A 12,629-nucleotide genomic window follows, 5' to 3' on the forward strand; every position below is an offset into this window, starting at 1 on the left:
TGCTTCTTTTGGTATGTGTCTTATTGTATTATAATTGCTACTCTGATTATTTGTGTACATGTCTTATCTTTCTTTATTTGTGAAATCATGAAGGACAAGAACTATCTAACTTATCTTTCCATCTCCTTCAGGACTTAACAATGCTTTGATGCAATAATAGTTATAAAAATATTGTTGAATTGGGAAAAGGGGGAATTTGTTTCAAATCACATAGCAGCTAGATTAAATTATACTAAAGTGGAGATCTTCCAGGTTCCTTCCTCACTTCTTCAATCCCCCCCTCCTCAACCTTAGGTATCAGAGAAAATTATGCCCTCTTTTGTTTCTTTCCTGTTTTCCCCAACTTCTGGCAGCAAAACAAGCAGCTTTTGATGACTATGAAGACAACAGTTGCCACACAGGCAAGTAGGAAGCCAATTACGTCCAAGGAATGGTACTGGTACCAGGTAAGGTCATGGGCAGCAGGTTTCAGGTGCTTAGCACCTTTGTGACGCATCACAAACTCAATCCAGAAGACAGCTCTGTCTAGGGGTTTCACGGGTTGGTCATGGTGAATTCTTGATAATCTCATAGCATTTTCTTTGTATCTGAAATGGAAACACATACACAAAGCAGAAGAGAGTAAGTCACTTTTCCCCCTTAGAATATCTACAAAAGGGTCACCCAGCAGACAGATGAATTTGAAGCTGTTCAAGGCCACTGAGCATCTTTCTAATCCAGCCACATAGTTATCCTTTATTAAAAAGAAACAAGGGAGGTGAACTGTGAGCCATATGACTTCCTGTCTGAAACTGAAAGAATTTATTCTCTTTCATCAAATGTTGCAAAACAGAAAATAGGATCCTTGGTATTTACTAATGAAGTTCTTTTTTTTTTTCCCTAGAGCATCTGTTTTATGAATCATATGTGGAAATTCCTCAGGGGCATAGAACTGGGCAATCTCCTTTTCTAATCATATGGGAACCATTACAAAGGTTAAGAGGACCAGAGAGCAGGGGAACAGCTTCAGCCTTGTACTAGTATCCACAAAATATCAAAAAACCTAATAGGACTCTTCCATTGGGTTGAGTAGATGGTCTGTGGATGATGTGTATGGAAAGATATGACTAGTAAGTAGGCTGAGACATTGCCAAAGTTGTGAGTTTCACTTGTGAAGAGACAATAAGGTTATTGCTTCCCTGAAGTACTGAAGAAGGTATTATATTTGAAAACCTTTGTTTCAAATAGTAGTTTTAAAAAAATTATGACCCAGCATGATTTTCATTAATTCTATTTACCAAACACTTCTTAAGTGGATATTATGTGTAATGTTCTATAAACATCTTATAGAGAGATTAAGTAGCATGATGTAAAGGGAAATAGGTGGCCAAATGTGATAGCTGCCTTTCAGATATCATCTTACTTCATTGAAAATAAGCTCTTTGAAGCCAGGCACAGCAGGGCACACCTGTAGTCCCTTCTACTGGAGAGGCTTAGGGTGGGGGATCAATGCAGTCTGGGAATTCTGAGCTGCAAAAGGGTCAAAGCCAATCTGCATTAAATATTTGAGGAAATTGTGCCCTCTTTTGTCTCTTTCCTGTTTCGCCCAACATTTGGCAGCAAAACAAGCAGCATTTAGATACTATGAAGACAATCGTTACCATATAAGCAAGTAGGAAGCCAATCACATCCAAGGAGGAGGATGATAAGTGGCATGTCTCAGGTGCTTAGCACCTTTGTGACATATCAAAAACTCAATCCAGAAGACAGTTCAGTCTGGGGCTTTTATGGATTGGTAAGCATCAGTATGGTAAGTCCTTGGGAACAGGGCACCACTGAGCTGTTTAAGAAGGGAAGAACTGGACAAGGATAGAATTAGATTGTGTCAAACTTTCATGCTAATTAGCAATGGGGTTAATCCTTGAGAGGCCACTATACTTCTGGCCTGAACAAGACAGGGAGACAATTTTCAAAAAAGAAAAAGAAGAGAAAAGCAAGATTAGCAAACAAAAATAAAGGCTTTGAAATGTTACATTTAATTTATAGTATTGTAGATCATACATTTAGGGTCCCCTCTAAATCTGAGAGGCTATCTAATCCAGCCTCCTAAGAGAGGTGAAATGATTGGTCCTATGTTACACAGGTTGTTGTTCAATCATTTCAGTCACATCCCACTCTCTGTGACCCCATTTGTGGTTTTCTTGGCGAAGATACTGGAATGGTATCATTTCCTTCTTCAGCTCACTTTACAGGTGAGGAAACTGAGGCAAAGAGGGTGAAGTTACTTGTCCAGGGTCACATAGGTAGTAAATATCTGAGACCAGATTTGAACTCGTGATTCCAGGCTGAGTATTCTACTAAGATTCAAACTGGTCCTTTGACCCCAAATGTTTGTTTCACTCTACCAATTCCCAGTACTGTTAGGTACAGTTATCAGTGGCAAGAAAGCAGTGAATTGGGGAAGGGGGAAGAGGAAGAGGAGGGTAGGAGAGAAAATTTGAAACTCACAGAATTGTGGAACTGAATCTTGTAAACTAAAAGTAAACAAACAAACTAATAAAGACCAAAAAATAAAAAAAAGAAAGCAGTGAATCAGGATACTCACGAGGGATTGTTGATGACTGTCTTCAAAGCGTTAAGCATCTCTGCCGCTGTCATCTTATGAAAGTCCACTTCAACAGCTGCTCCCTTCGCCTTCATGTGAGCGATGTTATCAGGCTGATCAGCAAATATGGGCACACCTACCATGGGAATTCCATGATAGATAGCTTCATAGATCCCATTGGTTCCCCCATGAGTGATAAAAGCCTTGGTTTTGGGGTGACCTAGGACAGACATGGAAGGAAAATGGTCAGTTTAATTAAGTTATGACGGATTTAGAAAGAGAAGACTGAAGGACAGTATAATTCAGGCAGTGCTATTAATGGAACAAATTGTCATAAAAATGGGATCACTTTGGAACTTTGAACATGTTAGGAAAGAACATGAGCTGGTGTTTACATGTTGGTCTCTGGCTACAGTTATGATTAGCAAGCAAAGGAACTGAAGGTGGACCACAAAAAATCTTATATCGCTCCATTTATTTAATACTTAAAAAAATGTGCACAGAGGCAACTAGGGAAGACAGGCTTCTTTTTCAGGAGAGCACTCAAACAGTGGCATTTCCTTTTCAGGGATTTCCCTGATAGACTATTTCTATGGAAACCTACTCCCCTCTATTTTTCTGATTACAATAACACCAACACACAAAGCAGGTGACTTTCAACTTTCTCTCACTTTAATGAACTTATTTCTTAGTTGTCATTTCAAACCTAAGTAAGGACCCAAGTTGAAACTTTACCAGATCTTTTTCTTCTCTGTTTGTTGTGAACGTCTCATAATTTATCAACCCCCCCACCCTCCTATTTGAGATGGCTGAGAATGTGGAAAGAATTCATAGCCTTAATTCTTAGAGTAATTTTTCCAGAAGGAACTGAACCTCTCATTATACACATCCTGTCTTTTTTTTTTTCTTTCTGGAGTGGGGAGAGCAGGGAATTGGGGTTAAGTGACTTGCCCAAGTTAAAATGATTTGTAAGGGTTAAGTGTCTGAGGCTAGATTTGAAATCAGGTCCTGCTGACTCTAGGGTGGGTGCTCTATTCACTGAGCCACCAAACAGCCCCTATAGAGGTTCTTAATCATTTTTCTTTTGGTCATGGTTCTCTTGGCAGTCTAGTTAAACCTATGTCATCCTTATCAGAATTGTGTTTTTAAAAGCATAAAATATCTGTTTTAAGAAAGACAAGAATCTTTTCCCCCTTTGTTAGTAAGAGTAAGGAAACACCTGGGAAAGGTTTGCTGAGTTTTATGACTACTTTGTTTTTAATTTGCTATCTTCTGTTGGTCTGATGAATTATTTCAATTCTTTTAGAGTACTTTGGGCTTTTTAGGTGTCACTGATAACTTTGATCAAGAATGAATATGTAACTTAATTCATTCAGGATTTTTTCATAATCCCATAAGTCAATACACTGTCCTTGAATTAACCTAGATACAATATCAAAGACCAATGATAAGGACCTTTTTATTGCTTAATCATAAAGTTGCTTAAGGCTCATAATGTTAAGTCATTAGTCCAGAGACACAAAACTAATAAGTGTCAGAGACCAAATTTGAACCTACGTCTCCCAAATTCCAAATCTCTCCAGTATACATTACCTTTTCTCTCAATTCTCTTAATTGGAAACATTTCATAAAATAAACCACTTAATTTCTTGGCATGGAGAATTTTCATCAATTCTTCACTTGGAAAAATGTTCCATATTGACAATGACATTTGTATAACAGACAAAACTCTGTCTCTCCCTCTCTCTTTCCATTCTTCTCTTTCTCTCTCTCTCTCCCCCCCTCTCTTTTTTCCCTCTCCCTTTCCCTCTCCACAATGGAAGAGAACCAAGAAGATAAGATTTAATTTTGTATACAAATTTCCAAAAATTTCAATATTTCTAATTCATAGTCTCACCAAGAAGATCATTCTGGGGAATCCAATCATAGATTCTGGTATTTGGACCTAATGTGTCTGGCTTCTTTCCTTTGTATCGCCATAGAACCTTTTAAAATAAAAGGAAAAAATGTAATGTGAGTAGAATCATAAAACTCTAAAATCAGAAGGACCTTTAATGAGAATCTAGTCCAACCCTGTCCTTTATAACTGAAGAAAATAAGGCCCAGAGAAAGCAGGCAATCAGTACTTTTAAAGCATATTTTATATTTATCCTTAGCAGAACCTCTTTCTAAATTTCAAATAGACCAAGGCAGCAGAAGAAGCTTGTTTCCTTTTTCTTACCTTCTGTGGAATCTGGGCCAGAGCTGCAGCAATCAGGTTACTCTTTTCTTCAGTTAGGTTAGTAACCATTGACCCAAGAGAAAATATCACAATACCATGTTCCCCAGAGCTCTGGACAAATTTTTCCATTTCCTGAAAAGAAGAGATTTAATATCTATCGGATGGAGAAAAAGAGCATAAAAATATAAGGTAGAATTCTAAACAAGACTATCAGAAACCTAAGGAGGGAGAAAATATTTCTGGTTAGATGGAATAGGAAGTACTTCATGGAGAGGGGAAATTTGAACTGGATTCTTGAAACTAATGTACATACACAGTGACTGACTCATGACTAAAACTGTGACTTTAAAAACAATCACAATAAAATTTAAAAAAGATGGGGTTACAGAGCAGGGGGTTTAATGTATGGTTTATGGACGTGTATTTTAAAATATATTTTGATAACCACATATACAGAGAAAGAGAGAAGTTCTATCTATTTTGTTCAGGTTAAAAGTATAATGGTCACTAATAGGCCAATTGCACTACTGATGGATACTAGAGTATTGACAATTTCTATTTCACACCTGGACCAATTTGCCCTTCCTTAGGTAGCCTTGTGGCTCTCCCATATTGGTACCAGACCTATTATGGACACCAAGAATTCTTGAACTCAGGTGACCCACTAGACTTCAGCTTTCCCTGTAGCAGAGATTAATGGCATGTGTCACAACACCCAGCTAACAACTGTACTTTAATAAAATTGGATTCTTTGCAATTCTATGTATTTTTATATGCATTTTATTTTATGTATTTAAAAACATTATTCAGATAGGGGATTAATTGGCTTCACCAGGCTGCCAAAAAGGACTTACAACACCAAAAGAGGTTGATAACTCCTTCTACACAGCACTTTTCTGCAAAGAACTGCAAACTAAAGGGGGTACCAATAAATTAAAGAATGGCTGAACAAATTACGGGTATGTGTGTAAAAAATGGAATATTATTGTTATATAAGAATTGATGAAGACGGTGATTTCAAAGAAATTTGGGAAGACAGAAGAATTGCGGGACAATAAAGTAAGTCAGGAAAACAATTTATGCTATAACATATCAAAGTTATATGCTATAACTTTGCCTTGTAAAGGCAAAGTATTCTGATCAATAGAATGACCAATCAGGACTGCAGAGGACAAGTGATCAGACACACTATCAACCTCCTGCTATAGATATGGAGGACTCTGGGTATACATTGAAAAATATAGTTTTTGAACACAGCCAAAGTGAGGGATTTGTTTTGTTTGACTGTGCATGTTGTTACAAGGGACTTGTTTTTCTTTTTATAAGGGGGAAATTTAGGTGAGAGAGAAAATAGATTTTTGATGACTTCAAAATATATTAAAAAAAATTAAAAGCCTCTTCCTATAGAGGGGGGAGACTGAAGTTAAATTTGTGGCCCATAAAATTAATCTTGTTTCACAGTTTCACTGTGTATCTTTCTTAAATATACAAAGTGGCCAGGAGTTAAAAGTCACCAGTGATTAGGATATTAACTACCTTTGCTCTCTCTGGTTTGTATTACATTTGAGATCATTTACCTTTGGAGATATTCTATACATACCCATTCTACATGTAGCATATGGTTCTCCCTCAGTCAAGGCCAAAAGGATAGGTTTATAGGGTCCTGGGGGAGTAGCAGGGTCAAACAGAGTATTGTCAGAATCATGGTGGATATTCTCCATGCACATGAAGATGTCTCACAGGCAAAGTTCAAAACTACTTATGGTGACTTTCATTTCAGCATAGCATAGTAAAAAGTATATAGCAGGAAGAGCCATTTAAAGAATTAAGCCTTCAGCTTAAGTTCTGCCTTTGATATTTCCTAACCATGTTACCCTGGGTAAATCATTTGTTTTGTGCTTTTGGAAACTTCATAGATCATTCTTCTTGGCAGAGTGAATAAGAGCAAATTAAAAATAAGCACTTTTCTCCTCTCTTTGGTCAGTCATCATTGTCCTATGCACTTCAAGCAGTAGTTCTATCTCTTTTTGTTAATTCTTATAATTCTGGGTAACTGTAATTTATTCTGAGTTTTAGTATTTCTGATATTATCCCATGTTATGCTGTCCTTTTATACTTGCCTATGATCCTATTACCTGCTCCCTTATCTCTTTTATATGTCTTTTTTTTTTCAATCTAAATTAGTTGGGGCATATGCTACTTTGAATGACTTCCCATTTTCCTTCATTTCTCACTGTCCCTCACTCACCCATACTCGATTAGTTGCCAAGTCTCCTCAATTCTTGCTTTATATCAAGCTTTCCATCTTTTCCTTCTCTCCTCTCCTAGATCCACCAATCTAGTTCAGGTCCTTATCAGGTCCTATCTTAACTACTGCCAATGGTGTTCCCTTTTCTAGTCTCCCTCCTGTCTAATTAATCCATTTTCAGAAAAGGAAATGATATTCCTGTAACAGAGATTTGACTGTTATTATTCTATTGGCTTCCTAGTTCCTCTAAAATAAAATGAAAATGTTGTACTTTGATATTCAAAGTCTTTCACAATTTAACCTCTGTCTGCTTTCCTAGACTTCATTTCTCACCTTCATGTGCTTTATAACCTACCAATTATATATAAAGTCCAAGAGAAGGTGGTCTGAAATTTAAAGAGCTCCTGTTGTTACAGTTCTGGAAACCCTTTGGGTTTCTGGAACATTCAGATGTTTCCCTTAAATATGGTATAGGTTTTTATTGGTTTTTCCCTTGAGCTTTGTGTAGAACCTTCAATCTCTGTAAAGTCTGTCCTTGACTCTCAGTGTAGACACTAATATCATTTGATCTGGGGACGCTGCCAGGGTCATGAAGGGAAGTCCAAAATCCTTTAGACCCTCTGAGGCTCACAAAGTACTTCTCTAGTCTAAAATGGTCAGGAGGAGATCTAAGGCAAGGCATTCTCTTTCTCTTCAAGAGATGACTCCTCGGATGTGGTTCTTCCTCCTCTCTGCCACCACTCAAGTCTTGTCTTCTGAACTGGATTTCTATTTTATAGAAGACACACAGAGTGTGACCAAGTGTCTGAGCCAATCAAAACAGGTGTTGTAGTGGTTGGAACAATAGATCTGAAGTCCAGAAGACTTAATTTCAAATCCATCCTCAGACATTAGCTCTGTGTCCTTGGGTGTCTGCCTCAGTTTCCCCATCTATAAAATGGGGATAGTGATAGCACCTGATTTCCAGGGGTATTGTGAAAATCAAATGAGACAATATTTGTAAAGCACTTAGCACTGATGCTGGCACATAGTAGAGGCTATATAAATGCCAGGATTTCTCATTGTTGTTTTTATCATTATTATTTTATGTATGGAGGTGTTTAGGTCTTGTGCACAATTAAAGAAAACCTGATAAATATATGAGTATAAAATCGTATCATTTAATTTAAATGGCCATAATTTATTTAATTTTTAAAGTTTTTGCTCTTTGGAGAGCAATTGGGGTTAAGTGACTTGCTCAAGGTTACACAACTAGTTTTTGTGTTAAGTGTCTGACGCTGGATTTGAACTCAGGTCCTCCTGACTCCAGGGACGGTACTCTATTCACCTAGCTGCTCCTGAATGAGGATAATTCAAATGTATCAGAGCATGGCATCTCATCACAGTTCAAATGGGGAAGGATGATTTGATTGATTTATTCATTCAAAACTTGACTGTTATACTTACTATATTGCTTTTTAAAAACATCATAATTCTACTATAATCTTCCACTTCCCACCTACACCAAAATCCTTTAAGAACACCTATATTATGAAAAATAAAATCAACAAGTCATGTCTGTCCACAATAGCTACATCTAGAATCCAAAACCTTCCCTTCTCTATTTAGGAGAAGGGAGGAATTAAACTTTCAATTTCGTTGTCTCCATAATTGCAATACATACACATTACAAAGAAAATGAGAAATCTATGCCTGAAAATACATAGTGAGATAGTGATAAATGAACAACTAGATCTGGGACTCCAGAGTCCCAGCTCAGAGTCACTGCCCATGGGGCATCTGGTGGTATATAGATAGAGGGTTAGGCCTAGAGTCAGGAAGTCCAGAGTTCAAACTTGACCCCAGACCTTGCTAGCTGTGTGACCCTGGGCAAGTCACTTCATCTCTATCCTTTTTAGTTTCTTCCACTGTAAAATAGGAATGGTACTGGCTCCTACTTTCCAGAATTTGAGGATAAAAGGACATAATATTTGTAAAGCATTAAGCAATGTCTGGCCATAGTAGTTATTAAAAATGCTTATAATCTCTTTAACCCTCCTTGCCTTTGTGTACAGAAAAGAGGACATCTTTGTAGGATGTTAAAACTTGGAAACCACCTGATAGGTTTACCTCAGGAAGAGGCTTGGCAGGCTTACAGTGGAGTCCTCCAACAAACTCAAAATTTGGCAAGTATGGACGAGGAAATTCAAAATCCCAGTATGTTCGAATCAGCCAAATTTCAGCTTTTCCCATGATTTCACATGATGTAGTGGGTCTTCCTAAGCAAAAAAGAAAGAAGGACATGTCATGGACAGCTCAAACTTCCAGGCCAAGGATTCTTAGCCTTGCATGTGTCATGAACCCCTTTGTCAGTTTGGTGAAATACTGTGTGGATTCTTGCTCACAAGAGTGTTTTTAAATGCATAAAACAAAATACATAGGTTAATAAAGGAAACCAGTCATTAAAAAAATTATCAAAATAGATTAATAAGAAAACCATACTCTAAGCTTAACAGAAGATCCTGTGTCCTAGGAAGGCCTCTGAACTTCTAGGGTCTCACGGCGCTCAAAAGACGCCTTTCTCATCCTTCTTAATGCTAGCGCCTCTCTCTGAGATTACGTTCAACCCATCCTGCATGTGTACAGTCGTCTGCCTGTCACGTCTTCCCCGTTAAACCGTGAGCTCCTTGACTACTGAGCTTGCTTTTGCCTTTCTTTGTGTCCCCAGACCTAGCACAGTGCCTGGTTTACTAAATACTTATTGACTTCACATGGAAAAAAGAAAAGCAAAGAACTCATCCAAACAAATTTTGTCAGGGTGATATGCATAATCACTTTTGCTCATTAGGATAATGGAAATCCAGAATATTCCATAAATGGTAAGAAAAATGAGCAAGATCCAAACCAATATTTACAGTCACTATAGAAATTGATGTACCTCACACTACTGGGGTCTTGTCAAATCACATATAATTCTCAAATGTCATTCAAGACCTTCCATTAATCAGCCCTGCCAGAATCATAGGCCTACCAGAAAATTATGATGAAAAAATGAGCCCGGAAAACATTCTCCAAGAGCTCGTTAAGGAAAACTGCTCTGAGATACTAGAACCTGAGGGGAAAATAGAAATTGACAGAATCCACCGGACACCTGCTGTAAGAGATCCCAAACTGAAAAATCCTCGAAATGTTGTGGCCAAACTCCAGAACTACCAGATAAAAGAGAAAATACTTCAAGCGGCCAGAAAGAAACAATTCAAATATCGAGGGTACACAGTGAGGATTGCACAGGATTTGTCAGCCTCCACACTGAAAGATCGGAGGCAGTGGAATACAATTTTCAGGAAGGCAAAACAGCTCGGATTACAACCAAGGATCACATACCCAGCGAGACTGAGCATATTCTTCCAGGCAAAGAGATGGTCATTCAATGATATAACAGAGTTCCAGACCTTCTTGATAAAAAAGCCAGAACTCAATGGAAAATTCAACCTCCAATTACGAGAAGCAACAGTGACTTAGAAAGGTAAACAAGGAGAACACACATCATTTTAGAGGGAAAGAGGGGAGGGAGAGGAGCTTCGCATGAGATCTGTTCCTGTCATTCTTGATGCGAAGAAAAAATAGCATACCTCATTAAGTATAACAATATCCTACAGGCAGTAGGAGGGGGAAAGGGTTACAAAAGGGGGGTGGGAGTGATTTGTAGGGAGGGAAGTAGTAAGGGGAAAAGGGGAGGAAAAGGGAGGGGGGCCAAAAAGGGAACACTGAGGGAGGCGGTGGTCAAAAGGAAAACTATTAAGGGGGGGAAGGGAGAAGGGAGGGAAAATACAAACATTAACAGGGGCAGGAATAGGATGAGGGGAAAGAAACAGATAACAATCATAACTGTAAATGTGAATGGAATGAACTCTCCTATAAAATGGAGATGGATAGCAGAATGGATTAGAAATCATAATCCTACAATATGCTGTTTACAAGAAACACATTTGAAACAGAGAGATACACACAAGGTAAAGGTAAAAGGTTGGAGTAAAATATATCATGCCTCAGCTAAAGTAAAAAAAGCAGGGGTAGCAATCCTTATCTCAGATAAAGCAAATGCAAAAATTGACCTAATTAAAAGAGATAAGGAAGGAAACTATATCCTGTTAAAAGGCACCATCAAGAATGAAGCAATATCACTACTTAACATATATGCACCAAGTGGTGTAGCATCCAAATTCCTAGAGGTGAAGGTAAAGGAATTAGAGGAAGAAATAGATTGCAAAACTATACTAGTGGGAGACTTTAATCTCCCCCTATCTGAACTTGATAAATCCAACCTCAAAATAAACAAGAAAGAAGTTAAGGAGGAGAACAGGATTTTAGAGAGGATAGGTATGATAGATCTCTGGAGAAAACTGAATGGGGATAAAAAGGAATATACTTTCTTCTCAGCAGTTCATGGCACATATTCAAAAATTTACCATGTTCTAGGGCATAAAAACCTCACAATTCTATGCAGTAAGGCAGAAATATTAAACGCATCATTCTCAGATCATGATGCAATAAAGGGCCAGGGAAAGACAGACTAAAAACTAACTAGAAATTAAACAATTTGATCCTAAAGAATGAGTGGGTCAAACAAGAAATTATAGAAACAATCAGTAATTTCATTCAAGAGAATGATAATAATGAGACAACATACCAAAATCTGTGGGATGCATTAAAGGCAGTTCTTAGGGGAAGTTTTATATCCCTTAGTGCATACATGATTAAATTAGAGAAAAGGGAGCTCAACGAATTGGGCATGCAATTAAAAAACCTAGAAAAAGAACAAATTCAAAATCCCCAATTAAATACTAAACTAGAAATATTGAAGACTAAAGGAGAGATTAATAAAATCAAAATTAAGAAAACTATTGAACTAATAAATAAAACCAAGAGCTGGTTTTATGAAAAAACCAACAAAATTGATAGACCCTTAGTCAATATGATAAAAAAACGAAAGAAGAAAACCAAGTTATGAGTATCAAAAATGAAAAGGGTGAATCTACCTCCAATGAAGAGGAAATCAAAACAATAATTGGGAATTATTTTTCCCAATTGTATGCACATAAATTTGACAATCTTGGGGAAATGGATGAATATTTCGAAACATACAAGTTGCCCAGATTAACTGAAGAGGAAGTAAATTACTTAAATAATCCCATCTCAGAAAAAGAAATTGAACAAGCCATCAGTCACCTCCCTAGGAAAAAATCTCCAGGGCCAGATGGATTCACAAGTGAATTCTATCAAACATTTAAAGAACAATTGATTCCAATACTCTACAAATTATTTGGGAAAATTAGTGAAGAAGGAGTCCTACCAAATTCTTTTTATGACACAAATATGGTACTGATACATAAATCAGGAAGAGATAAAACAGAGAAAGAAAATTACAGACCAATCTCCCTCATGAATATAGACGCAAAAATTCTAAATAAAATACTAGCCAAAAGACTACAGCAACTTATCTCAAGAATAATACACTTTGATCAGGTAGGATTTATTCCAGGAATGCAAGGATGGTTTAATATTAGGAAAACCATCAGTATAATTGATCATATCAA

At 37.3% G+C, this 12,629-nt stretch overlaps 1 protein-coding gene across 2 annotated transcripts in view; it reads right to left on the reverse strand.

Annotated features, from left to right (window-relative positions):
- Positions 1–12,629, reverse strand: part of LOC138175061 (UDP-glucuronosyltransferase 2A1-like) — a 23,850-nt gene continuing 11,221 nt past the window's right edge. For both annotated transcript variants that reach the window (XM_069105350.1, XM_069105349.1), the window contains exons 2-6: positions 9,163–9,311; positions 4,806–4,937; positions 4,482–4,569; positions 2,585–2,804; positions 1–587 (exon numbers count right to left, since the gene is read on the reverse strand). In XM_069105350.1, the coding sequence (XP_068961451.1) occupies positions 308–587; positions 2,585–2,804; positions 4,482–4,569; positions 4,806–4,937; positions 9,163–9,285 (843 nt within the window). In that variant the 5' untranslated portion in view covers positions 9,286–9,311 and the 3' untranslated portion in view covers positions 1–307. The remainder of the gene's footprint in view (positions 588–2,584; positions 2,805–4,481; positions 4,570–4,805; positions 4,938–9,162; positions 9,312–12,629) is intronic.

Source organism: Petaurus breviceps, unplaced genomic scaffold, assembly GCF_028583685.1.
Source record: "Petaurus breviceps papuanus isolate PSGF00001 unplaced genomic scaffold, PetGlider_PUasm1.0 76, whole genome shotgun sequence".
Lineage (NCBI taxonomy): Eukaryota > Metazoa > Chordata > Mammalia > Diprotodontia > Petauridae > Petaurus > Petaurus breviceps.